General features: G+C 42.6%; 2 protein-coding genes across 2 annotated transcripts; one reads left to right on the forward strand and one right to left on the reverse strand.

The window, feature by feature from the left end:
• Positions 1–898: 898 nt before the first annotated feature.
• pdzd7a (PDZ domain containing 7a) lies at positions 899–16,058 on the reverse strand (the record flags this gene model as incomplete). Its single annotated transcript, XM_079279672.1, has 15 exons — positions 899–1,075; positions 3,592–3,692; positions 4,118–4,768; positions 5,694–5,762; positions 5,959–6,050; positions 6,153–6,244; positions 7,095–7,267; positions 7,707–7,862; positions 8,952–9,479; positions 10,178–10,238; positions 12,148–12,295; positions 12,754–12,930; positions 13,412–13,586; positions 13,782–13,919; positions 15,866–16,058. The coding sequence occupies 15 exons, from the start codon at positions 16,056–16,058 to the stop codon at positions 899–901; spliced, it is 2,931 nt and encodes a 976-aa protein (XP_079135798.1).
• Positions 16,059–18,825: 2,767 nt separating this feature from the next.
• sfxn3 (sideroflexin 3) lies at positions 18,826–25,575 on the forward strand. The gene is made up of 11 exons (XM_079280569.1): positions 18,826–18,886; positions 20,195–20,367; positions 20,477–20,647; positions 21,810–21,908; positions 22,393–22,468; positions 22,585–22,670; positions 22,780–22,907; positions 22,997–23,046; positions 23,201–23,250; positions 23,345–23,392; positions 23,506–25,575. The coding sequence occupies exons 2-11, from the start codon at positions 20,204–20,206 to the stop codon at positions 23,600–23,602; spliced, it is 969 nt and encodes a 322-aa protein (XP_079136695.1). The 5' UTR covers positions 18,826–18,886; positions 20,195–20,203; the 3' UTR covers positions 23,603–25,575.
• The last annotated feature ends 627 nt before the right edge of the window (positions 25,576–26,202 follow it).

The raw sequence follows: 26,202 nt of genomic DNA on the forward strand, positions 1-26,202 counted from the left end.
TATCAATGTTGTTGTTTTTCTCCCCCACTGGCCATCTGCAGAAGTAAGGCACTACGCACACTGATTCCAGTTACCTTGCTGCCCATATCTCCTATACCCTACTTTGATTTAAACTGTGCCACTGGCCTTCATGTCCTGCATTTCTCATTGACGTGTTTTTCCAACTCCTCCACATGTCTGCATAAGCTCAGGCCACAGCGTGGTGTAATTAAGCCTCTAAAGTGGCGGATTGCTCCAGAGCACAAACACTTCTGCCAGAAAAATGCAGCACAAAAATACCGAGCAGCAATTTGTAATAATCCCCCCCCAGACATCCACTAAACCCAAACGATCAGTTTTGACATAATACAGGGGTTTAATCTGGGTATAAATCTCTAAATCTCATAACACAGGCTGGCGTAATCTCCCTCTGGCAGGCCTGCGGGGCTGCAGGACTGAGATGCTCCAACTGAAAAGTGCAGACCACTGGCTCCACAATCAGCAGAGGTCATGTTAAGTTTGCCTCGTATCAAACAGCGGCACAACTTTAACCAAGGAGGAGTTCATGAACCACATGATCTTATCATAGAACACATGATTTTCTAGTTAATGTGCAATATATGCGTTCAGTAAAAACAAAGCAAAAAAGTAGAAAAAGTGATCTATAACAATGTTAATCTGGATAAATGAACTGTTTCAACATGTCCACCTTTCTCTTCGACATATTCACTGTCATAACTCTGCCTTACAGAAGACAAATGCTTCTGTGCATCCATTCCTCTCCACTATGACCGGAGATCTCTACGTCCCATATCCTCTCTTCTGGAGTGAACCCTGTAGTTTATTCACTCCCGCAGGAGTTGCAGGTTTTGGTGTCCTTCATGCCTGAACTGCAGTCTAACTGTGAGGCACACAAAGGTTAGTCTGCAGGTCTCTTGGGGCTGGTGGGGGTTGTAGGGACCTTAAAGACCTTGACCACAAAAACCATTGTGTCTTTGGCCTTGTTGCTGAACGCTCTGCGAATTACATCCACCGCGTGCTGATGAGTCACTCCCTGCAGACTCTCGCCGTCCACAGACAACACCTCATACCCTGCCTGCAAATACAAGCACAGGATAAACAGCTTAACATGCAAGAACTCTTTCTGAACAAAGAATAGGATTGATTATTATTCATATGTCATGATTACGTGGATCTGTGTATGTTTTCCTTCCCATCCGTATCTTTTTTTCCCTGAAGCAAACTGTCACTTATACACAGTTCCCATACATCTGCACTGATTGTGTCCCTTGGTTGGAACCTGATTCATGCCAGAGAGAATTGGGGCTCTCCCGTTAGTTTAATGTATTCACACTGAAGGCCGTCACTCGTGCACACATAAAGTTTCCCCTTCAGCACAAGGTTGTTGAAAAAAGAACATACACTGAGACAGCCCCACACGCACACACACACACACACACACACACACACAGCTGGGACTGCTTTCTCGTTGTTTCCTGCAGGATGCGAGCAGAGAGTGGCAAAACTTTGGAGGCCTGAGGAGAGGAACTTCCTCTGATGTCATCAGCATTTGACGAGGATGCACCTGCCTCGTGTGCTCAACCTCAGTGGAGGTTAGCAACACATAACACAAACACACACGGCCATTGTTGTATTTCCACCAATCACGTCTTTTCCCTTTCCCTTTCCAGCGATTAGACACAAAGAGATTTGTTTTCCCTTTATTCTGCACTATTGCATTTGATCTATTCTAGGTCAAACATATTTGTATAGGAGGCGGTTAGAGCTGCCCTGTGTTTGCCCAGACACGTTTTCTTACAGCTCATCACACAGTCTTTCCTGAGGACAGTATCAAAATATTTAGCTCCATTTAACCAGAGAGGAGATTAAAAGTGCTTTTTTTCATTTTTGAAAAGTAATTTATTTGAATTAAATAGATCCCAACCTAATCTGCCCCATCCTCTTTACAGCCATTTATGGAGCGCATTTATGAGGTTCCTCTTTTCTAGCCAATGGATGTCACGATCCAAAAATAACACGACCTGTAAAAATGACTCCAGCTTGCATGAGAAGATCAGCGAATCGTTCACAATGTGGTTTACCAGGCCACTAGAAATATATTCAACTAGATTATTCAGCTCAGGAGAGGAGTGTATTATCTGTTGTAATGGAAGTCTCTAAAGATAAATAGACATGTATCCATACACACATACACATCTCATTGTGGATGATAAAAGATATTACTAAATCTACCAAACCGGATATTCTCTAATTTACCTCTAATGGCATCGAGTCAAACCTCTGCTCAGGTCTGTCCCTGAAACACATTTTATAATGTGATAAACCAAACCTTTCCACACACAAGCCTACATGGAAAAGGCATGTTGCACTATTTACGACGCCCTCTTACACTGCTAGTTAAATGCAGTCATATGACAAACAAGTATGTACTTTTAGTGAGGTGTGTGAGGACTTTTTGACTTTTTTAAATTAAGCCTCAGTCAGTTAAAAACGTTTTCAATTTGAGGAGCGCAGCAAGAGGACTGGTTATACTGGAACACAGAGGCCGAGCCGACTGGTTATATTATGCTTTGAGAAGATAAACCCGGAGCATATCGCATGTGAGTTTCTGAGTTTTGTCTCTTTTCGGGTTAATTCTTGTGAGGCCACACTGAGAAAGTCAATTGTCTATTTATATAATTGATTGTCAGTTGTATGCACAGACTGCAGAGTGGTTGGTTTGGACAGAAGGGGTCTTGCCGTATTACTCTGAAATTTGGTTCAGTCATTGATGGTTCCCAGAGGGTGAAATGCTTCAACAATTATCAGATAGATTGCCATGAATTTCCATGTTGACATTCATGTTGCCCTCAGGATGAATTGTGATAACGTTGGTGATGATACTGATGATAACGCTCAGCTCAAAGTACCTGTGTGACTAAGTACAGCCCCACAGACCTGTTAGCGTGGATACTGGATCTCCTCTATGTTTGACGCTCCAATCAGGTTAGACCTGGGTATTGGTAACTAGCTGTTAGGAAACACACTTCTTTTCAAGTATCTTAATGCACGTGTTGTTTGTCTCTTGTCCAAAATTAGCCTGTGGTTTAACTGTAGTGAATGAGTGTGTGCATCAGGTGTGTTTAAGTGAACCAGGCCAAGATCACGGATGACTGTTAAGTTACTGTGCAGGCAGTATATTACCAATACATTAGCAGACCAGCACCTGCGTGTACCTCATCAATAATGGAGGCGATTGGCTACTTGAGATGCCTCGCCGCTATTTTCGTCTCCATGCCTCATTGCACACCTTCAACCTCTCCGTCATAGACATGCGTACTTATAGCACCAACAACTCAACCACAGGACAGAGGTCTGACAGCTTCTTACAATACACAACAACCAAGATGGGCATTAATGTGCTGTTAAGAGGGAATGTTTAATACTTATGGTGAAAAGATGCATTATTATGTTCAATGTGTTGATCACCATTTGCAGTGCAAAGAATAATAATCATAATTTTTCATTTTTGAAATACTTAGTCATTAACCTGACACCCATTTCTGTGATATATGGAGGTGTGTCTTCCTGTCTCTGCCATATTTAACTCACCTTGAGAGCCTCATTCGTAGATGCAGCTCCTCCTGGGAAGACTTTCTCAATCTTTATCATGGGCTGCACTCTCGACTCCATACCTCCAGAGATACTAATGCCTGTAAACACACAGAGAAATACTGCATTCATAAACTGAGGGATTGCTTGACAGTATTATATTCAAACTAGTCTAATAGTGTGTGTGTGTGTGTGTGTGTGTGTGTGTGTGTGTGTGTGTGTGTGTGTGTGTGTGTGTGTGTGTGTGTGTGTGTGTGCGTGTGTGTGTGTGTGTGTGTCTGTATACTGTCTTTGGTCAGTTTTAGTTACCATTAGAGCGTTAACTCTTCCCTTCAGTTTAGTGATACCCTGACCTCTACTGGTGAGGTAATGGATATGGGAGGGTGTAAACATTATAATGGACAGTTTACAATCGTCATTTAGCTGTTTTTACTCTATGTACTTGCAAGCGTATTGAACACACTGCAATCAATCGATTAAACTTGAATCAAAGTGGAAAACACACATGTTTCTGTATTGAACTCACCCAGTGACTGCTTGGCCTTAGAGATGGTCAAAGTGTTGATTTCATACTCCTCGGATGGCAGAGTTACTCTTCTTTTCACACCATTTTGTGAATGTCCATTGAGCAGCTGACTGCTCTCTCTGCCTGTGGATGGACTCTTGTCTCTCGGGGCCTCGAACACATCATCCAGAGGGGTCCTCCCTCGCCGCTGTGAAGGCACATGTACGCTGACCTCTGTGTAGCCCTCCTGCCTGCTCCGTCTGCCAGCTATGCTGTCAGGACTCAACTCCCTCAGCGCTCTCCCATGCCCGTTCCTCACAGGCGACCTCCCTCGTTCAGGAGCTGCATCTGACAACAAGGAGACCTCGTCATAGTGCGACGCCCCGTTCTCTCTTCTGTTTGGGGAGCTATGGGTTTGGCGCCCACGTTGAGAGCTGTGAGGTGATTCTCTGAGGAGGAAGCTGTGGGGGGGTAAGGGGCTCAGGGAGCGGGAGCGCACATTGGAAGAGACATAGTTGTCCACAGGTACATCCAGCAGAGGGGTGAAGGCACGAGATGGAGGCAGATGGCCTGACTGTTGGCTGGACAAACGTAATCTCTCCAACTCCTCAATCAGCTGACACTCCCGCAGTTTGTCCTGGACCGGCTGGAGGTGGAACCCGCCCCTGTAGTCTGGACAAACGTCACATCTGTAATTCAGCTTCAACCCTGCAAAAGTTTATTTTAAAACTTTTGTTGAACTTCTGCATATAAACACAGTGATGAGCTAAACGATTACTCCACAGATTTAACAGTGCACTCACTGTGGACAGTTACAAAAATGATCAAAAGTGCACAACCAGAGATATTGCCTTTTTTATTCTTCGCATTCTTTTTCTTACTTTTCAAAACCTGGTGCCTACATTACCCACAATGCAACCGTTTGGATCTAGAAAAGCACTCACTAAACGCTCTTTGAAATGTCACTGTCAACTTATATTTATAATTTCTTTGCAAAACAAATCCTCTGTGAGGCAGAGCACCAAACTGAAATAATCACGTTGACCCGATGACCCCCAACCTGTGATTTTGGAAAGTGAGACGTCTGCAGTCAGTCTCAAGTCAGACTGTATTGATTGTGTCTCAATGACTCTTGAATGAAGAAAAGGATAAACGCATCTCTGTATTGTGGAAGTGTCACAATGGCCGACCAGGCTCGTCTCAGTCCTTTCTGTTGGCCACAGAGATGTAACACAAGCCTCTGCTTCAGCGCAGCCACAGGAAACCTGAGATATTTTGTGCATGGCAATGTGTGTGTGTGTGTGTGTTTCATATGAAGTTAGAAGGTGTGTGTGTGTGTGTGTGTGTGTGTGTGTGCGTGCGTGGTGTTTCAGTTTGACACTACAGATATGAAGGGAGTCAGGATAGAAGTGAAGTGAGGCAGGAAAAATAAGAGCGGGAAGGGAAGGAGGCAAAATGTGAGAGGTGTAAGCCCCGAGTGTATCTCGTGTTACTCTGGGATTAGAGGACATCAAGCGGACGGAGAGGGTGTCAGAAGAAAGAGGTGAGGTCTCGACAGAGAAAGGGTGAGAGGAAGGAAGAGATACAGCGAGTGTACCTGGGATCGGGGTGATGAGGTGACGTCGAGGGGTTCCACTGCGAGGGGAGCGCAGAGCTGGAGAACGAACTAAGAAGAAATAAACTAGATATATCACTGGTTTTCCATGAATCCCTTTTCGATGCACAACCTGAGCTGCGTTTTCTAATTTATATATTTCTTTTGTATCTTTCATGCACAAAGGGAAATTGTGAACGTGAATTACGCTGAGCTCTATGAATAAAAATAATCTGAAAAGTGACGTTAAGTACATTCCTCTGCTTACCTGAGCGACTTTTGAGGATGTCGTACGCCTCCAGCTCAAAGGGCATGACCATGCTGTCAAACTGACCCAGCTCAGTAGTAGGTATCAGCATCCTGCAGAAGATATTGATCAGCATCAGTTACATGCATATCCAAACACACAGTATGTACAGATATAAAAACTGAATTATACTACATATACTCGATGTATCTCACCTTATTTCTCGGAGAAGTAGCAGTTTCTCTGGCCTGTCCAAGATTGCCAAAATGGGGCGCACTAAGTCCTCAATCACAATGTCGGACAAAAACTGAGGGAAAGGTTAGATTGGTACACAAATTAGAGGAGAAGAATCAGAAGAACCAACTGGTGTGGTTGGGTATATAGAAGGATTTCCATCAGGTTATATTCTGAATTTTAAATGGGTTAAAATTCAGTTTACTTGTCACAAGGAGAAATACTCAGCATGTGAAAACAGCCGTATCATTTCCTCTCTGGCTCTGGAGGGAGTTTTCCAAAGCTTGGAAAAAACAACCCTGATGATGTCATAGAGATGTCATCAGAATTGTCTCGGGACAGAAAGTGTGCGTTGCAAACTGAAGCTGTTAAGTTTGAAAGAAGAAAGCATTTAGGAGGAAGAGCGTCAGTTCATTGTGAGTCCCCCAACTTTACCGAAGTGTAATCCTAAATTCCCTTTAACTTGGAGGTGTATAAACCATCAACTGTACATTTTCACGATCGATATGATATGTTGCATGATGTTACTGATTCGTTGCATGTACATTAAATATTTGCTTTTCCAAGAACACCACTGCACTCTGCTGTTTTCAGTCGTTGGTGTTTAATTGTTGTAACAGGTGAGTCGTACTGTGCTAAATAGACTCGATATCTTCTGCAAGGAGCTGATCCCCTGAAGTTGGCCGCTGAGTGTGAGATGGGGCCAAATGAGACAAGGGGATCAAATGATGGCTGATATTTGATCCGAATAATAAACGACAGGCCAAATCCGTCTTTTTTCACAGCCGCTGCCAGACAGATGTATCACTGAAGGACACTCTGCAACACGGGGAACAATACTGCAGACTTAAGCCTGAAAGTAGTTCGACAAACTAGCAGAGAGTGCCACTGAGGTGTTCGTGATTTCAGATCGGAGAACTCACCCGCCGACAGTGTCTCATCACAGCTGCCACCTCATCCTGGCTGAGTAGTTTCTTTGCCATGTCCTCCACGTGCTGCAGGGTCTCTGGTCGGGGCAGCGGGCTGCTGTCTTTAACCCCAGCACGGGATTCCCTCGGGGAGGTCAAGAGCTGGAAGGGACGACCCCGCTCCTTCTCTGAGGAATTAAAGGGAAAATGAAAAAATAAACAAGATCTGCAGATGGCATGAGATCTCACAAACCCAGGGATGGCCATGCAAAAATATTCCAGTGAGGATGCTGCAAAGCAAAATGAATTCACATCTACATCTGATGTTTGTCGGTTCCCGTCCCATATCACGACTGACGTTAACTTATGAACTTCCAGAAATGAGCGAACAGCTGCAATGGACTTGAACACCGCACATGCCAGAAATATGATCCGAAACAGGCCACGATGCATTGTGCCTGGTTCCAGACCTCTGAATTGTCCATATCTCTAATTTGTTCAGTGATTCAAATATAATAACTGAAGTGAAACAAAATGGCAATTCAGTCAAAACCGTAGGCTATATTTTGCTTGGTTGAATGCAGAATATGTGGCTGGAAAGAAGAAGAAAAGTTACTGCGCTCTCACCTGTGTTGGCGTGGTGAGATGGGGACTTGGAGCGGCTTTTCTCTTTACGGTCTTTCTTGAAGAACAGGTTGACAAAGGTTTTAGATCGCTGCAGGCTGGTTTTACCCTCTCCAGAGCTCTTCTCCTTCTGTTGTCTCTGCTTTTTTTGTCTGTCCTCTATAGGTGGAAAAAAAGAAGACAAAATAGCATTTAAGTCCCTCTAAATTATGAAGATATATTTGTCCCAACCAAATGCTGTGAAACATGATGACTTTAAATGATTTTAACATCTGCAAAATGATGTAAATTCATGCAAACGAGTAATTTAACAAACCACTAATTCATACGAAAATCTTCCATAGATGGTGTTGAGCCATAGCCAGAATAGGACAGTCTGCATTTCTGTGTTTGGTGTTGAAAACATAATTCATTCGTACTTCATTCATTTCATTTCATTTGTTTGCACTGCTCCATGTTGGCTGATAAACTCTCTCCGCTAGGAGTACAGACTGTTCATTTCTCTTCCAGTCAGCTCCTCTGTTCACTGCAGTAAATCTGCCACTCTGTAAAGTAACACGGTAACACTGATGAATTGCAGCCACCCTAACCTGAACACACCCCTATATTTAGAAGGCACTACAGCGGAGTGCTCCTGCTTACATAACAAATGGCGAATCGGCCCTGAGCTTCACCCCGAGCACCCGCCGGCTGCTGGAGGTATGAATGAGCTGGATGAATTGAAAAGGAAGGGCTAATAACTCAACAGCCCGGCCAAGGCTTGGATGAGATATTCTCCATATGCTCGTTCTTATTCATTTCTCACAGAGGTACAACTGAGAGGAAAGGACGGTGATTCATCAGGAGCCTGCGTTGAACTTTGTGCTCTTGGACAAATTGTGTCTGGAGCTTAAATCAGCCATGTGGAGTCTGGATGTTCTTGTTCACTTCCTGGAGTGATAGAAAGATGAGGGATCATGAGACTGATTGTTAGCATGCAGAAAGATCTTGGGAATGGATCTCATTACACGGTGAATGCAGGTACTACTGCCACAAACATCAGGTGGAGAACTGAACGTGATTGTGGCTGCAATACTCACCATGCCGTGTTTCTGGAAATCGATGAAACTACCTCTACAATCAACAACCACAATACAGAGTACAACCTGACTGATAACTGAAGTTGCCTCCCTCAAACATGTTTTGCACAGTTTTCTTCTGAAAATTCTTGTTCCGTTGCAAGAATCCCGTTGAACCTGCAGGTCTCACCTGACACAGTGATGTGGCTCTGGGAACGTCTGATTGGCTTCCGTGGTCGGCTCAGGGCCATCAGCGCTGCCGTCTTAGGTGAGTGTTTCGCTACTTCTTGGTCCCCGGGTGACAGCATCCTCGTACGTCCCTGCCCTCCTTCTCCAGGTCCTCCCATCTCCCTCGGGCCTTCCCCTTTCCCTCGTATGACTGTGTCCTTCAGCAGCAATGTGGCACCTACAGTCCGGCTAGTTTCTGTGGCGACCAGTCTGTCTGGGTACGACCCATTAGTTGTGGGCTGGTCTGGTTGGTTTGGGGGTTGGGGCTCGGTCTGCATGGCGGTGTCAGCAGTTCGCTCTGCGCTGCTTTGACGTCGGGAGTGGTCCTCCGTGGAGATGGCGACGTCTACCATCTCGGAGCCAAAGACATGAGGGAAAAGAACCTGGGAGAGACCACTGAGGGAGCTGAGAGGGGTGCTGGAGGACAGCGAGGAGGCAGAGGAGTTGGAGTCTGAACCCTGGGAGGATGGTGCAAGGCCCCCATTGGCCACTGTAGAAGACAATCCATAATTAAAAGGAACAATGGTGATTAGTGTGTGTTTGAAAATATTATTGCGTGTGTGCAATATGAATAAAACGGTTCAATTGTTATATCTGAGCACAACAAACACACACAGACAGACACAAGCTGCAGGGTTACATAGTGAGCTTCATTTCGTCATTTTACACAATCTGCTTTGTTTGGATCGGAGTCTGTCTGCTCTCATGTCCTGTTAATCCTCTGAGCTTTTGAGAGACAGAACATGAACCCGGAGTTATTCTATTTCTTTCTTTTTTTAATGAAACTCCAAAATGACTCTGCATCTTGACCCAGATGTCAGGTCGGGCTCTGTTCCAGACGACTGAGCTGCCTTTGAGTACCGTACACTGAATTAATCCCTCTCTTTGTTCAGAAATATCAAACTGAAAAACAAGGAATTTGACTCCTGTGAATATGTATAGGCAGGATACATGTGGCCCCTCTTCCACTTTTTAAAATAAGATTCCAAAGTAGAATCAAAGTGACTTTGCAAACGGAAATGATGATTAAAAACTCCAAATCACAAGGTCACATCTTCATTATTTTGCTCTATAATACTTAGTTTAATGTCGGTCAGTCTTTTCATACGACTGTTCAAGTCATCGTCTCCATAGAAACTCATCTTAAACTAACTCTCTCTTGTAAAATCATATTTATAGTTGACATACAATTGTCGAGCCAGCCATATTCTGCCACCATCTCCTTGTATGCAGGGTATCTGCCAGCTTCCTGTTGAAGAGCAGAAACAGGAAATGTTGAGCAAAATGTTTATCATAACATAAACCGTTATGATAAAACTACAAATTATTGTCTATCAAAACGTGTCTACACCTGATGCTCTTAGGCACAGCGGTGCTTTGAGCTGAACACTCATGTCAGCATGCTAACATGCTCACAATGACAACGTTACAATTCAGATGTTGAGCAAGTTTAATGTTACCATGTTCACCATCTTAGTTTAACATGCTGTCATTTGCTCATTAGCACACAAAAAACAGCCAAAGCGTGGTGGTGTGATGAGATTAGTTTTGCAGGTTCGTCATAAACTTAAGTATTGATGAACTAATGGACAGAAGTTGCGGATCACCAAAGTTATACAATTCATCGTGAGGGGAACGTGAATGTCTGCACCACATTTCATGCTAATCCATCTGCCAATTAAGACATTTCATGTAAAATCACAAATGTTGACTAAATGGTGGTGCTAAAGGAAAAGTCAGGGGTCACCAACGTCATTTGGATTCATCCTCCGGGAACCATGAATATCTGCACCAATCCATGCAACAGTTGAGATATTTACGTGAGTCAGACTGATATTTACATCCGTTAAAACGTGACAAGCAACAGTTTGTTAGAGTCAGACCTACAGGACAACAACATAGCCTCTATTATTTAATTCAATATTTAGTTCAGAAAGGTTTAGAGGAGGGAGCCGTTTTGCATCTCACCAACACGGCGTAAAGGCCAAAGAGAAGACCTGCAGCTGTATCAAGGTTACATCTACAATTGTCAACTACAGCCTTGGCTGTCCAGTTTAGCGTCTAAATGAACCTTACACATTATGTAACTCTGTCACCACACAAATGGGTCTAATATAGGACAGAGGGAAGACATCAATTTCAGCTTTCTGTTGATTATAACCTGATCCCTGACTGCCTTTGAATAATGAACGCCGCTGTTTTTCACACGTGGAACCTGAGATCAGAGGAGTAAAATGAGCACACAGCAATGTCAGCGAGCTAAGAGAGCACTCAGACACACTGCACAATACACATGTGCCCATTCATACACACAAGCACACACACACAATTCCTTTATCTAAAAATGACACAGGTTAAGTGGCGCGGCTTTGAACACATGCGTACACACAGACATGCGTGAAGAACTGGAGGGCTGTAAGCCAGCTGCCTGCTCTGCTGTTCAGCCTCAGTCTGTGCCCTCCTGAGAAGAGCTGGTGCTGTTTAACACGCCGTAACATTGATTATGTCACAGCACTTTAAAGCACCCAATCAATTGTTATGTTTCACAAACACTGAACCACAGATGTATGAAGGACCAAGTGGGACACAGTTCTGAAATCAGACAAAAACCTGCATTTTGGACACTTGAGGGGAACAAGCTGAAACCACAGCATTTATATATTATCACCTTGTTGATGTGGTTAATGTTTTCGATGATCCAGCAGACAACAGAAATCTCAGCACTCATTTGGATTGTGTTTTTGTCCACCAGATGAATGTAAGCTCACTGTCCTTTTCGCTCTGCTTTCTTCTCCACTGACTTCTATTTCGCTCTTTCGTTGCTTAATGGTCGACGATCTTCACCAGCTAGTCGCTAACAGTGTCTGTCTGCTGTTGTTGGCGAGCATGGATAATACATTGGGTTTTAAGCGTTTATTAGCTTAAAAAAAAAGGGATGATTAGAGCGGTGAGCGTTAACCAAAACCAAAAGTTGCAGGTCAGAATAAAACAATGAGCTTAGAGAGGCTACAATGTGCCATCGAGCTGAGGGCGACCGCAGAGTTGGGTGATAATTCACTGTCATTACAAGCTATCATTAGATTCATTATTAATATAAAAACTATTGATTTGTAGACTTTTAAATTTCCCCTCAGGTTTATCTATTAACTGTCTCTCACCCTGATGGTCAACATGACATGAGTGTGGCTCTTCAGGACCTCGACTGCATTGCTGTGGGTGATGTCATCAAAGCTGATCCCGTTGGCTGCGAGGATTTGATCGCCCATCTTGATGCTATGCTGCTCTGCAAGCCCGCCCGGGTCCAGCCTGAAGAGACAGCGCATTACGCCATTTAGACACAAACAGACATCAAGACATCAAGTGTTGGCACTTACAGTATTACGTTATAATATCAATCAACACTTTCATGCCATTTTCTACTCTCCTAAGCATTTAGAATATTTTATATATGTACGTGTTTTGTTCACACTACACACTCATCAAAGCAGCTTCTTAACTTTTGTTGTAATGGTGATTCTAATTGATTCCTGATTGCTTTGATTCAATAAAACAAGAACAAACAAAAAGCAAATGAGGTTGTCTGATTTTTAATTCCGGTGGGAAAATTGTGTTCTTATCTGCCACCCTTTTCTCCTTTTTGCTCAAGGACACTGCATGCACACACTGCACCACCCTGAATCATTTTGTTTGTCTGATGCCGGTGGTCTCTTTAGGGGCAAAACAAGCATTCGCTGAACTGGTTTCAAACCACACTTGGTTCATACTTGGAAACATAAATTCCTAGTCCGAACTCTTTGCCTCCTCTGATGTTGAAGCCCAAGCAGTAGTCATCTGAGGTGGTGAAGAGATGTACGATCCTGCGGAGAGCGCTGTCTGAACTGGCCTCTGACGGTGTTCGACCGCTCTCCTCCACCACCATCCGCCGGTGAATCAGATCCACCCTACACACACACACACACACACACACACACACACACACAGACAGACACATGCAAAAGATGACATATGCATGAAAACATCCAGATACACTGCTTTCTCTTCCTCTGCTGCAGTCAGGCCTGTCAGTATCGGTTAATCAAATAGCCATAAAGGTCATGGAGGTAATCCATCCACTGCTGCCACATGAAACCAAGATACAGTATATCCCACAAGAAAGATAACCAGTGTGAGCTACAAGCAACAAGACTTCACAAAACAAGGGCCATGCAAAGGTCAGTGGTGGTCACAGCAAGGTTGTAGTCTGTACTTTGCATAACAATAGAGCAAAGTACAGTGATAATATTCAGCTACAGTTTGGTAAAGTTGTTGAATGAACCATGACGTGTAAATATTTAATTGTAGATTCAATGTAAGATATCATTTTTGGCAGCTTTATTCACATTGACACGACTGAGCAGCACCTCTCAGCTGTTTTGGCCTCACCATGTGGTCTTCTCCTTGGAGTAGCGGATGCCGGGGATCTTGCCCACCCGTCTCACCACCATCCGCAGCCTGTTGTTGCCCGTCAGGACCTTCACGGCGCTGCTCATGGTGATGCTCTCCAGGCTGACCCCGTTCACCTCCACCAGCTTATCGCCCACAGTCAGCCCGGCGAGCGCTGCAGACACAGGTGGAGCTCAGCATGATGCACAAGAGTGAATGTCACATGGAAACAGAAGACCACATGCCCAGATGTACGCTCACTGAAAAATAAGCTTGCCGTCACCGTGGGAAACATATTCTCACACACACACACACACACACACACACACACACACACACACACACACACACTCTCTCTCTTCCTAATAACCTGCAGAGCTGTCATCTTCCACCTTGCTGACAAATATGCCGAGTCCATGTTCAGAGCCCCCGCGGACACTGAAACCCAGACGCCCATCTGGACTCTTGTCGACTGTCACTGTGTGAATGTCCTTACAGTCATCCCCTCCTGCAACACAAAATAACTCAGTCAGAGCGTCTTTCAAAAGTCATTCAAAACTGATTGAAAACCAAATAATTTGCAGAAATTCTTGAGAAGCATTTCTTTGCGGTAAAGAGAACTGAAACATCAATATGTTGTCAATACTTTAATATCTAATACATATACATTTGAGCAACTTCATGCCAAGAAATATTAATTAAATGTTCCTCCAAGTAGTTTGAACTTTCCCAACCATGAATCACTGAGATATCCATGTGTTCTGTATCTATAGGGCTGCGATCAACAAGCATTTTCATCATTGATAATTTTGCTCATTATTTTCTCAATTCATTCATGAATTGTTTCATCAATAAAATGTCAGAGAATAGTTCGTAGAGCCAAAAGTTAAACCAGCTATCTGCTTGTTTGGTCACGAAACTAAAATATTCAGTTTACTATTATAGGAGAATAAAACAAAACAGCAAATATTTACATTTTAGGAACCAGAACCACTTTGGATGAGTGAATGAATAATTGACGATCACATTTGATTGACTAAACAATTAATCGACTGATCATTTAATTTCTATTATCTAAAGTATATTGCATTATTAATAATACCGTAACTTTCTCTGAACTCTAATCTACATTGGTGCTGACCAATGTTCCCTCTAAGCTGCGCGCTTGAGCAATCGCGCACTGCTCGCACATTCTCAGCGCACAAGAAAATCTATGCAGCGCATAAAATAAAATTCAACATAAACGTATTAATTAATATCTAATATTAGTCCTAATCTTATCTAATCAATTAAACCAATAATAATAATAATAATAATTTTGTTTTCTGTACTATTTTGCAACGTAACTCAGTGAGTGACAGGTGTCCAGCCAATGATACGATTCGGTTCACTTACGCTACGCAGCCAATCATAGCATTGACACTATTGCCCTGCCCATTCGCGCCGTGCAGGTTAGCTAGCTAACAACAGTGCGGCGGAGTTACGAGACGCAAATGCTAACCCCTTATCATGGCGAAACGAACGGGCAGCGACACATCCACTCACCAAGCCATTGGAAAAAAGAAATGTGGTTCTTTTAAGATGGAATGGCTGTCGGAGTATGTTGAAATAGAAGAACAAGCGGTGAAACTGGGTGAAATATGGACCAGCTGATGCGCATAAAGTCAAAGCAAGAAGCAGACGAAGCCATCAACCTGGACAAAGTGTACAACCATTGGAGAAGTGAGAAGGACAGACGTGAAAAATAAGGTAAAATTTAAGTCAGATTTGTGCATATTCTAGTGACATTTATTAAGATTTTTAACTTATGGATATTAATCATTAAATTATGTTACTACTAGATAATTTATGGGTAGTAGAAATGATAATAAAAAACTGAGTAATTACATATTTTACAGACAGAGTTACAGGAATTTACACTGTATCACAAGCTACAGCACACGTCATTGTGCAAAATGTGAATGTTTTAATGTGAACAAAATGTTATGTCTGAAAGGTGTATATGTATCATTTCTTCCAGAACAGGACCTCACACAGGCCACAACAGGACCTCACACAGGCCAAAGCAAGACTCTTCCCATGGCCAAAGCAAGACTCTCACATAAAACATACTACACATCTCATGAACAACAAGATTTTTGTCTTTTTCCTTTAAAGTTTGTCAAATCACTTATATTAAAAGTAAACTAGTGAAAATTGCTGCTGTAATTTGATTATTTTAATAAGCCATGTAACTTGCTATGATCCAAGGTTTTGAACAGGTGTGATACTGGTGTGTGCACATCTGATGTTGCTCACAGTGGTCCTCAGTGTGCTCAGGGAGCTTGTGTGTATGCCCAGACACATGAAAAATTAGAGGGAACATTGGTGCTGACTAAACAACAGTCCTGAATGTGCCTCTGCAGCCAGTGGCCCTGTGTGTGTTACAGTGGTGACGGAGGACTGTGAGCTCACCATCAACAGGTGCGTTGATGAGAATGACTCTGCCCATCGGTGAGGAGGACCTGCGTCTGTGGCGGTGCTGTTTCTTCTGCATGTAGCGCGCGGTGCTGTGGGAACCCCCCGTCTGGCCTCCGTGGTTTAAGTGGGGGTGCCCCCCTCCATTTGTCATCTCCCTCCAGCCAGAGGGGTGAGAGGAGCGAGCCATGCTATGTGTCTGGCAACTCTTCCCTTAGTCATCCAGACAGGAGGATATCTGTGGTCCACTGTCAGGATGGAAGAGGTGCAGCCTGGGATTTAGGCAACAGAGGTGAGGAACAAATGTGGTGGGGGAATTGGACTCTTTTTTGCTCTTGCTGGTCCAAAGGGGATGCTAAAATACTGCAGTTGTTCCCCACTGTAGCAGGCAACTTAAAAAGCTCTAGGTAACATCCATGATCATCATCAAAACCAGTTTCAGACCATTAATAGAGCTTAACAAAAGAAACCAAGAAAAGGTAGTGCTCCATGATTGAACTGTGGACCTTTCTTTGCAGGTGAAAGAAGTTGGTATAATCCACTAGTTTCCTTTGCAGCCTCTGAATCCATCTCCACAGAGCCGGTGGTGCCTTGTCTGCAGAGAAGTCAGCGGTGCATGGTGATTCCCCTCGGGTCATGTTTAATTAAATGGATATCTGTTGTGAGGAGTATATGCTGTGATGAGTAATGCTATGTCAGAAGTTCCAGATGGGATAATAGCAACTCAAACTAATTTTAATACAGTAATGATAACCTTGAATAGAATACAAATAAAGTAGAATATCTGTGTCAACAATAGAGACGTTGTCATTGAACTTCACGTGTTTTTCTATCATTTAGCACCATGGACAGCGACACGACATAAAACAACCAGGTGGCCTCGTTTTGATGGATAAGTATCATCTATAACTAACTAACTCAAGTTCTTGACTGCTTGTTGACTTGCTTCAGTCTAAATTCCTGTTAATTCCTTGAAACGTGAAACGTTGTAAAAACGCGTATGAAACACATCGTGACATTGCGTCTAAACAAAAGTAAACAAAGAACGAGAGCCTTACCTGCTGGGTCCATGTTGTGCCGGACGAGCTCGGACAGACGCTCACTGGTCCGCCTCGCTGACGCACAATCGGACACCTGCGGATTGTTAGTGCCGCCTCAGTTGTTCTCCCGGGAACAATGTATGTCTTAAGAGGTGTAAGTCTTTTACATAACGCTCCGCAGCTGTGCAGCCATTAGCGATGGACTAATGATGATTAAGCACACTAATTGCACTTGTATTGCAGTAACACCGCCTCAAGACTCTGTCAGTTTGTCCTCAGGCAGACATCGTTGTGCTAATTAAGTCCATATTTCCCCGTTAAACTACAGAGAGGTGGGTGGGTGTGGAGAAAGTGATCTGTGGATCTTCCTGACTTCCTTCGCTGTGACTGTGAGGTGGGTAAACAACCCCACCCGGTGGTCAGATGTGTCACATCACAATTTCTATGCAGATCAGATCCCAATCTCCGTAGATTCGACCAATCATATTAATTACACTCATGGACGGGTTATGAGACAATGCGCCTCTGGGCTCAGACATGCAAAGAAAAGCCGTACCTCTACATACCAGTAAAACACACACATTGTTGAGTTGTTTAGCCTCTTGTTGTGGTTTTGTGTCTCTTTCTAGTTATTACATATCTCACTTTGGTTTTGAGTATATTTGTAGTAGCTTCTTTGTTGTTGTTTTGTGTCTCTCTGGGGTCATTTTGTGTCTTTTTTGTAGTTGTTTCATCCCTTGTCATTGTCATTGTGAGTGTCTTTGTATCTTTGCATCTCTTTGTAGTCATCATGTGTCTTTTTTTATTCGTTTTCTGTTTATTTGTGCTCATTTTGAGCCTCTTCCTGGTTGGTACTTGTCTCTTTGATTGATATTTTGTAGGCGAAGGCCAGGGGGGCTGTGACACATTGGGCCCTCTGTGCCCATTCAGTAATCCATCCATGAAAACACTAAACATACTGTAGCCAAACCAGAACCTTGACCGTGAACATGTTTTTTTTGTATTAGCTTTGCTACATGTTTTGATGTGGTGGATTATTGTAAATAATCACAGACTCATAGGAATCATAAAGGATGTTTTAGGTGGACATAATCATTGTTATTTTATTCAACTTTATAAACAAAATCAATCCACATCAAAAAGCCTTCATAGCTTGAACAAAAGGAGCGAGGACAATCACATTTACATACATGAATATATATCATAATTGTTTTCAAAAGAGATACTATAAATACAACCAAAATAAACAGAACAAAAAAGAAAGAAAACAACACGCTTCGCTTACTTTATAGCACGTTTTTTACTGAGGAATACACACATACAATGTGATTTAATAATGTCAATTAGAATGGAAGGATTGCAGTCAACTTAGTTGCAGGGTGTGACATACTGTACATTACAAATATTCTTCTAAACCTTTACAAAACTTTGTTAAACACAACCATTCAAGGGTGTTGTCATATTTTCGACATTTATATGACTTTTGCTGGAACGATTGACAATTTATACAAATTCTTTAAAGTATGATAACGCATGCGTGAGCCAGCCAGCTGTTTCTTAACCAATCATGTGTTGTCTACCTCCCACGCCCACGGGTTTCCATCTACTCATGTCTTCCATGACAAACACCGCCCCACTACGTCACTGCATGGTGCTGCATTCAAAGGCCTCCACGAAGGTCAGATTTTCTATACTCAACTTCTGTTATTATTATTACTATTATTATTATCATTACTATTATTATTATTATCATTACTATTATTATTATTATTATTGTTATTATATCGTATAGAACACAACGGTAAATGAAGTTGAGTTGGGTATAACAGAAAATAATGTCTACGTACTTTCACTATTTGCCCCCCTGTCATTTGCGGTGAAGATGTGTTTTACGACACTTATAAACGCCCCAGAAGGCAGCATAGCTCCACACTGTGATATTGAGAGGTCATACATTTCGAAAAAGAAAGCCAACCAGGTACGTGTGATTGCTGATTGCATTCACATCTTCAATGAATTGAAATGATGAAGCACAATTCTACTAAGTCAGTGTTTACACCGCCTCAACGTGTGTCCTTGTGACGTTAACTAAAGCGTTAGCTAGCATAGTAGTTAGCTTGTGAACTACCTAGCTAGCTGGCTGGCGTTCGTTTACCAAGAGAGTGAAGTGAAGTGGGTTTGATGGCGTGAAAATGTCTAACTCTAGCTCAACACATGATGTTGTGGGGATTGTATTAGCTTTTAATGTCCTGTTTCAGTGTTATTTTCTCCAGTGCGCGTGTGTGTGTGTGTGTGTGTGTGTGTGTGTGTGTGTGTGTGTGTGTGTGTGTGTGTGTGTGTGTGTGTGTGTGTGTGTGTGTGTGTGTCACGCTGTCTCTTTGATCAGATAACAATATTCAGCGTTTGAAATCCACCATATCAGCTGTTACCTTGCCCTGGAGGAAACTTATGTTCTTGGGTTTGCAGATAAATAGAGATAACCAGGTCATGATCTTGTCAAGGCCTGAACACTGTGGGGCTGGTGCTTACATAATCACACACAGAACATTCCTGATATAGTTTAGTGTTCTGTCCGGCACAGAAATGTCTCCTGTACACTGACTGACTACGTACAAAGGTAAAGAGCTAATACAACCGAATAACAGAAACGTAATGGGCAACTGTTTTTCATTTTCAACCAAAAATGTCTCATCTTTGCTCCCTAAATGTGATGATTTGCTGCTGTTTGTTGTCTTAAGTGACAGTAAAATGAGTATCTTTGGGTTTGTCTGACAAAACACAATCTCAAGAAGTCACTGTAGGCTTTAGGAAATCATATTTTACCAATTTTCTGACATTAATCAGTAATGTAAATCATTAACCTAATTGATGGTTCTTTATAAAGCAAGAGATACAATGTCTAACTGTGTCCTTTGTGTTTCAACATGTATTGACAGTCCGAACATGGTAATGGGAATTAAACTGGTCGACTTATTTGCTCAGAAATGTGTGTACTTGTACTCGGGTGTATGTTGTTCAGTGATGGAGGAGAGGACTTCTGAACTGTAGCAGAGCTATTAATAGAGCAGAGGTGGAGGCTTATCTGTTTTAATGATGATCATTTCACTTGTATGGCTGGCGATCAGCAATACTTACTCGAAATCCTCCAAAACATGTCTATAGAACAAGGGACGCTTCCATCAAATGTCTTTTCTTTGATCAGATATTTGTCAATTGAACTTTATTCTTAAGACTAGATTCGTAACATAGTGTGAATTCTAACTAGCATGTCTGTTATTGATTACAGAAAGCCAGGATGTCTGAAGAGCTGTCCCTCAACATAAACATCAAGGAGCCAAGATGGGACCAAGGCACATTTATGGGGCGCGCCAAGCACTTCTTCATGGTCACGGATCCCAGGAACGTCCTGCTGTCCTCTGAGACTTTGGAGGAGGCCAGAGGGATCATGGAGGACTACAGGTAAGAGGATAGAATAAGAGTACAGAAATAAATGCTGTGTTTGAGAGATAACTGCTGTTATTAAATATGTGGAAAATACTACATCACGCCACTGTTTTGACTCCTTCAGAGCCGGGGTCGCGAAGCCTGGTCTGACGGAGGATGCGCTCTGGAGAGCCAAGTACATCTACGACTCCGCCTTCCACCCCGACACTGGAGAGAAGATGGTTGTGGTTGGCCGGATGTCAGCTCAGGTGCCGATGAACATGTCCATCACAGGCTGCATGCTCACCTTCTACAGGTACAGCAGAGGTTTCAATACACGATTCAATGTATTTCTAAACACCAGCCTGAAACTGGCTTCATCAAAATAGAATGGAGAAAGTAGAATAAATAGAAAAACAGAAATGTGCTAAATATGATACAGTTTCCATGTGATTTAAATGTCACACCGCATAAAAATTGAGATTTTAAAATCCTCTTAAAGAATAAAAATGTCACTCACTGCTGAATACTGGTAAGTCATTGGGCAGCTGAGAGGACAGTGAAGTCATGTGATGATGTTGAGCTGAAACAACAAATTAATTAACAACAAAAAGTAATCATTCTAATAGTTTGAGATATTTATCAAGTGAAAATTACAGGTTTTAAGAAGTGGTTAATCTCAAATGAATAAATAATATATTATTCACTCTCATTATGTTAAATCGATTTCATGATGTCTTGTTCATTTGTTTAACATTGATATTTTACACTATTAGAATTATTACTAGTATTACTTTTGGAATTTGGTTTGGTGATCGACGGGATATCACGGTGTCGTGTTTGCATACTACCACTGGAGGGAGCCAAAGTATGACATTTCAAATTCTGCGCATGGTGGCTTTAAAATAGTAAAAATTGACAAAAGATCTGATTATGTATCAAATGAGTGAAAATCAAACACTTGTAGGTTAACCTGTGCTGATTGATTTAAAACAAACCAGAGAAAAAGGTTTTACTTCCAAACCCCATTTAGTCCTAAAGGGACAAAGTTTTAATGCAGTTTGTTTCTCAGGTTAACAGCAACATGGATCGAGCGTGTTGTGTGTGTAAAGTGTCAAACTATCTGAGACAAACCTGAAATAAACGTGTGGCTTGATTAACATGACAGCAGGAATCTCTAGCTGCGTGTGGTTTCGTGGTTCACAATGCTCCACTAACAGATGGGTCTCGATCTTTATCGACCAACTTTATTCAAAACTTAACTTCTGGGTTTTAAATACTTTGTATTTACAGAGTGAAATAAGTAACGAATGATGGTACATGCAGTGTGCTCATTATAATGAATGACCCACTCTCTATTGTGTGGACTGGAGACAGAAGGGTATTTTTGCTTGTATGCTCTACATGACAAACCTTTATCAAATGTGTGCTGTACACTGTGAAATCTCACTTCCTCTGTTGTCCCCTCTCGTTGACAGGACTACTCCGGCTGTGGTGTTCTGGCAGTGGGTTAACCAGTCCTTCAACGCTGTCGTCAACTACACCAACCGCAGTGGAGATGCTCCCATGACCGTGAAGTAGGGAGGACTTCTCACTTCCCTTCCACTCTAGATCTGTCCTGTCCTCCCTCTAAACTAGTGTCTGTAAGGAGGCTGAGGGAGCTGCTGTCCTCTCCCCTTCCCTCACAGCGGTATTACGTTCCACAGTTCAGCATGTTCAGCCCCACGTAACCATGCACTCATGCTGACATACGCAGGTTTTATGCCTCATGCCAAACTTGCATTTGCATACTCCTCTCATTGTACTGCAAAAAACACCCTTCAGACGCTGCAGAAATGCTTCTAATGCATGTATGAAGAGTAAGGGGGTTGCCTCTGCACATCCAAACATAGCATGAATCTGCACCCTTACTGAGGCAACTCTACTTTGACATGGTCTACTTTGGTTTACCTGATTGTCAGCCACAGATGTCATGTGCTGCATCTATTTATGATGTGTACAAAGGTTGAAAAGGAAGTGGGTAATTAACGTGTGATATGCATCCACTCTGTCTCTTCACAGTCAACTTGGTGTCGCCTACGTCAGTGCCACTACTGGAGCTGTGGTCACTGCCCTGGGTCTCAAGTCTCTAGCTACGGTAATGCCCGCGGTTCAAGTGAATGAACGGATACAGAGCAAAGATTTAAATCTCTAGACGTACATTTGTGCAGAGGTTTGCCGTCTGAACGTGTTCTTGATTCTGCATCTTTGCAGCGTCTCCCGCCGATCGCCAGCCGGTTTGTCCCCTTTGCTGCCGTTGCCGCTGCGAACTGTATCAACATTCCCTTCATGAGACAGAGGTGAGGTCTCGTAAAAAAGCCGAATCCCTCTCCTTTGTCCACTCGGCAGCTTTTAGGAGCTCTTTTGACGGCTGCTGCTCTACATGACTTAAGTTTCTGTTTCCTCCAGGGAGTTGAAGTACGGTATCCCTGTGATGGATGAGAATGGAAACAGGTTAGGAGAGTCCACCAATGCTGCCAAGCAGGCCATTGTGCAGGTGGTGGTGTCAAGGATCGGCATGGCAATGCCAGCAATGGGTAATGTCGACATGTGGATCTAAAAAGAGAGATTCTCTTTCATGAAACGGAACACTTCACCTGATTTATTTTTGATTTTTTCTTTATAGCCATTCCCCCTGTGATAATGAATACTCTGGAGAAGAAAGCGTTCATGAAGGTAAGCAGACTGCATGCGGCACTCTCTTACTGTTGTTTTGTTTTTAGTCTGTGGATTTACTGGCTCTGTATTTTGTGAGGCTGAAAAGAGCCCTGTTGTATTCCACAAACATTGAGCAGACAAACATGTTCAACTTGACTTTGTCTCCGTGCAGCGGTTCCCACTTCTAAATGCTCCGGTCCAGGTGGGGCTCGTTGGTTTGTGGTGAGTAATTGACACACAATGCACTCTATTGTCTGTACTTTCAAAGGAAACAGTGACGCTGTCTAACACCACCCTTTCCACCTCTTGTTCTCAGCCTGGTGTTTGCAACTCCCCTGTGCTGCGCCCTCTTCCCGCAGAAAAGGTACAAACGGCCACACGCGCTCTCCTCGGAGGAAAAAGGCAGTCAAACGCGTACATGCAGTGTTGTCCAACATATCAGCAGCGCTTTAAACCTGTTCAACTATCTCTTTGTAGCTCTATGAGTGTGAGTGGGCTGGAAGCAGACCTGCAGGAGAGGATACGACAGACAAGTCCAAACACCACCACCGTCTACTTCAACAAGGGCCTGTAGGACCAGCCAACACATCTACACGCACACACACACACACAAGACAAAGATACACTCACACACACATGCTCTGTACACGTCTGTTGTCCTGTGGGAAAAACTGAATTGATTTATGTTTTTCGTCGTCGTTGTTGTTATGTTGCTGCATTTGTTTTTTGTTTTATTTAACCGCATGGAGCCGCTCCAAGTGTAACAGGGTTAGGTTGTTGCGTGTTGACAGAAGGAAACACAAAACACTGAGAAGGAAGAGCACTGACTGTTCTCTCTGTACATACGTAGATGGCACTCCTTAGAAAAGAAAAACTGACTCCTGTTTTTTTTTTTTTTATTATTGTGTTTTCTGTCTTCCTTTGGTCAAACCTGCCGGTAGGGAGGCGACTCATGAAGTCACTGATTTGTGGTTCACTCTCAAATATTTCATGTTGCATTCAGGTTAACATAAGTTGGAGGTACTTTGGTGAATTATTTGTAACTCCAGATTCAAATGAAGGCTTGTGCTTTTCAGGCTTCTGAATTATTTTGTTTTGCCTAGAGCCCCCCCCCCCCCTCCTTTCTTTGAGATTTCCTCTTTCCAATTCCTGGCTAGTCAGCATTGCGGTATTCTGCTTTGAAAAGTAATATTTTAAGCTCTTACACACTGACTAAAGTATGTTGAAATTGCAGCTTCTTGCTCGCTTCGTCTCCCCTGCAGTGTACTTATGCCCCTTCATATTCATAGGCCAGGTAATCAGGTGCTAGGTAGAATGTGGCAAAGAAAATATGGAGACATTCTACTGCAAAAGCTCCCAAAGCACAGCCATAGAGCGCACCAGTGAACACGGAGTGTGCTTTCTATCAACATAAATATGTACTGTTGAGATCACGTAATGAACAAGTGCAGTCGCTATCTTAAGTGGCATATAAATGAAGCATTTGATTGGTGGTGGTGGTGGTGTTGTTGTTGTTGGTGGTGCTTGTTCCGAGGTGGTCAAGTGGAGGAATATACTCTGTTGTGTCTAATTTCAGGTCCTTAAAGTTATGCAAGAATAAGTCTGTTTTTTCTTTGATATTTAAATATAAAGACATATATGATGTACAATATATTATGGAGCACATATGCATGATGATTTTTAGGAGTGTGCCTCTGTTAGTGAATCACGTATGCAGCAGAAGAGAGCACAGAGTTTGCTGCTAATGAGTGTTGAGATGAGAGGATCGGTCCTCCAGTGGACACGGTCGCAGAGTACCAACTATGAGTCAATGTTTTGTGTATGTTGGTCACTGAAAACGTAACCCAACACGAAGATTGTTCAAACTTCCATTCGCCTCCATCGAGCATCTGTAGTCACTCGAGTTTGTGTTTCAGGAATTTGAAGTTGAACATTTATTTGAAGTAAACTGATTGTGGGCGTTAAAGGACTGCAGCAACTGCACACGTATCAACTTCTGTACAGAAACGCACAATGATTGTGTTTTAAATGTGATTCTGGAATTGAAGTTTAGTTACAAAGTGCTCTACGGATCATTGTAGAAACACATGCGACGCTAACGTCAAATATACGACTCCTCACTTCTGTGGATGTCTTTGTATAATTTTGGAACGTTTAACATTGTCATTCACATTTTCATTTAAACATTTAACACCCGGACAACAGCTACAGTTTGAGTCCCTTGCCCCGCCCCCCTCTGTGACGCAAAGACATGATCACATGCACTGCAGGACAGTGTTTCAGAGTCAGCATCACTAATGTATTCCGATATTCGATATGTACCCCGGCTGCATCATCAGGACCTAGTTATCGTGTTGTGTGTGTTTTCCTGCTGTGGATGAAACTGCACTATATAACCTTTGCTGTGCTGCTGGAGGAGCTGGATGGATTTGTGTTGCTGTTTAAAGAATGAGCTTCTGAAGATTGTTTATATTGAAGATTGTATTTGTTCATGGTGCTGGATGACGTTGACTGAACTTACTGCTAATTAATAATCGATTCAGTGTGTTTGGCTGTTTTCATTGCTCATAAGCAAGACTCTTTAGCTTCTGCTTCTTTGTCCTTTTGTGTTTTTCTGCTCTTAGAATTATGGCGCATAAGTGTCAAGAACAAAACGAGAGGGTCTGAGTCAGCATTTAAATACATTTGTAAACGTGTATCTCAGCTTGTGACCGTAACGTGTCGCACCAATAGATGTATCCAAAGAGGAGACGGGTATCAATTGGCTTGAGGAGAAGAAGGGTGTAGCTTTTAATGTTTTTGTTTCAGCTTTAACGTATGGAACTTTTTTCCAGGCTTTTCTCATTAGTTTTTCTCAAAAGCACACCAAATAAAAAAAAAACATGGCAAAGAATCGTCATCGACAGTTTACAGATTGGACGTATAAATAAATCCCAACACAGTTTAGTTAAAGATCATATTTTTGGCATTGATTTTATTGACAATAAATCAATAAATCCTCATAAACTTCACATAACACCTGGTTATGTATTGTGATTAAATATTTCCTTGATGTGGAATGTATTTTACTCAGAGCAATAGAATAAAAATATGTAACATTAAAGTCCAAACCTGTCTGCTTAATTCAACAATAATAAACGTATTTATATTATAAATGTTTTTGGGGAACAGAAA

This window comes from Melanostigma gelatinosum (genome assembly GCF_949748355.1).
Source record: "Melanostigma gelatinosum genome assembly, chromosome: 12".
Lineage (NCBI taxonomy): Eukaryota > Metazoa > Chordata > Actinopteri > Perciformes > Zoarcidae > Melanostigma > Melanostigma gelatinosum.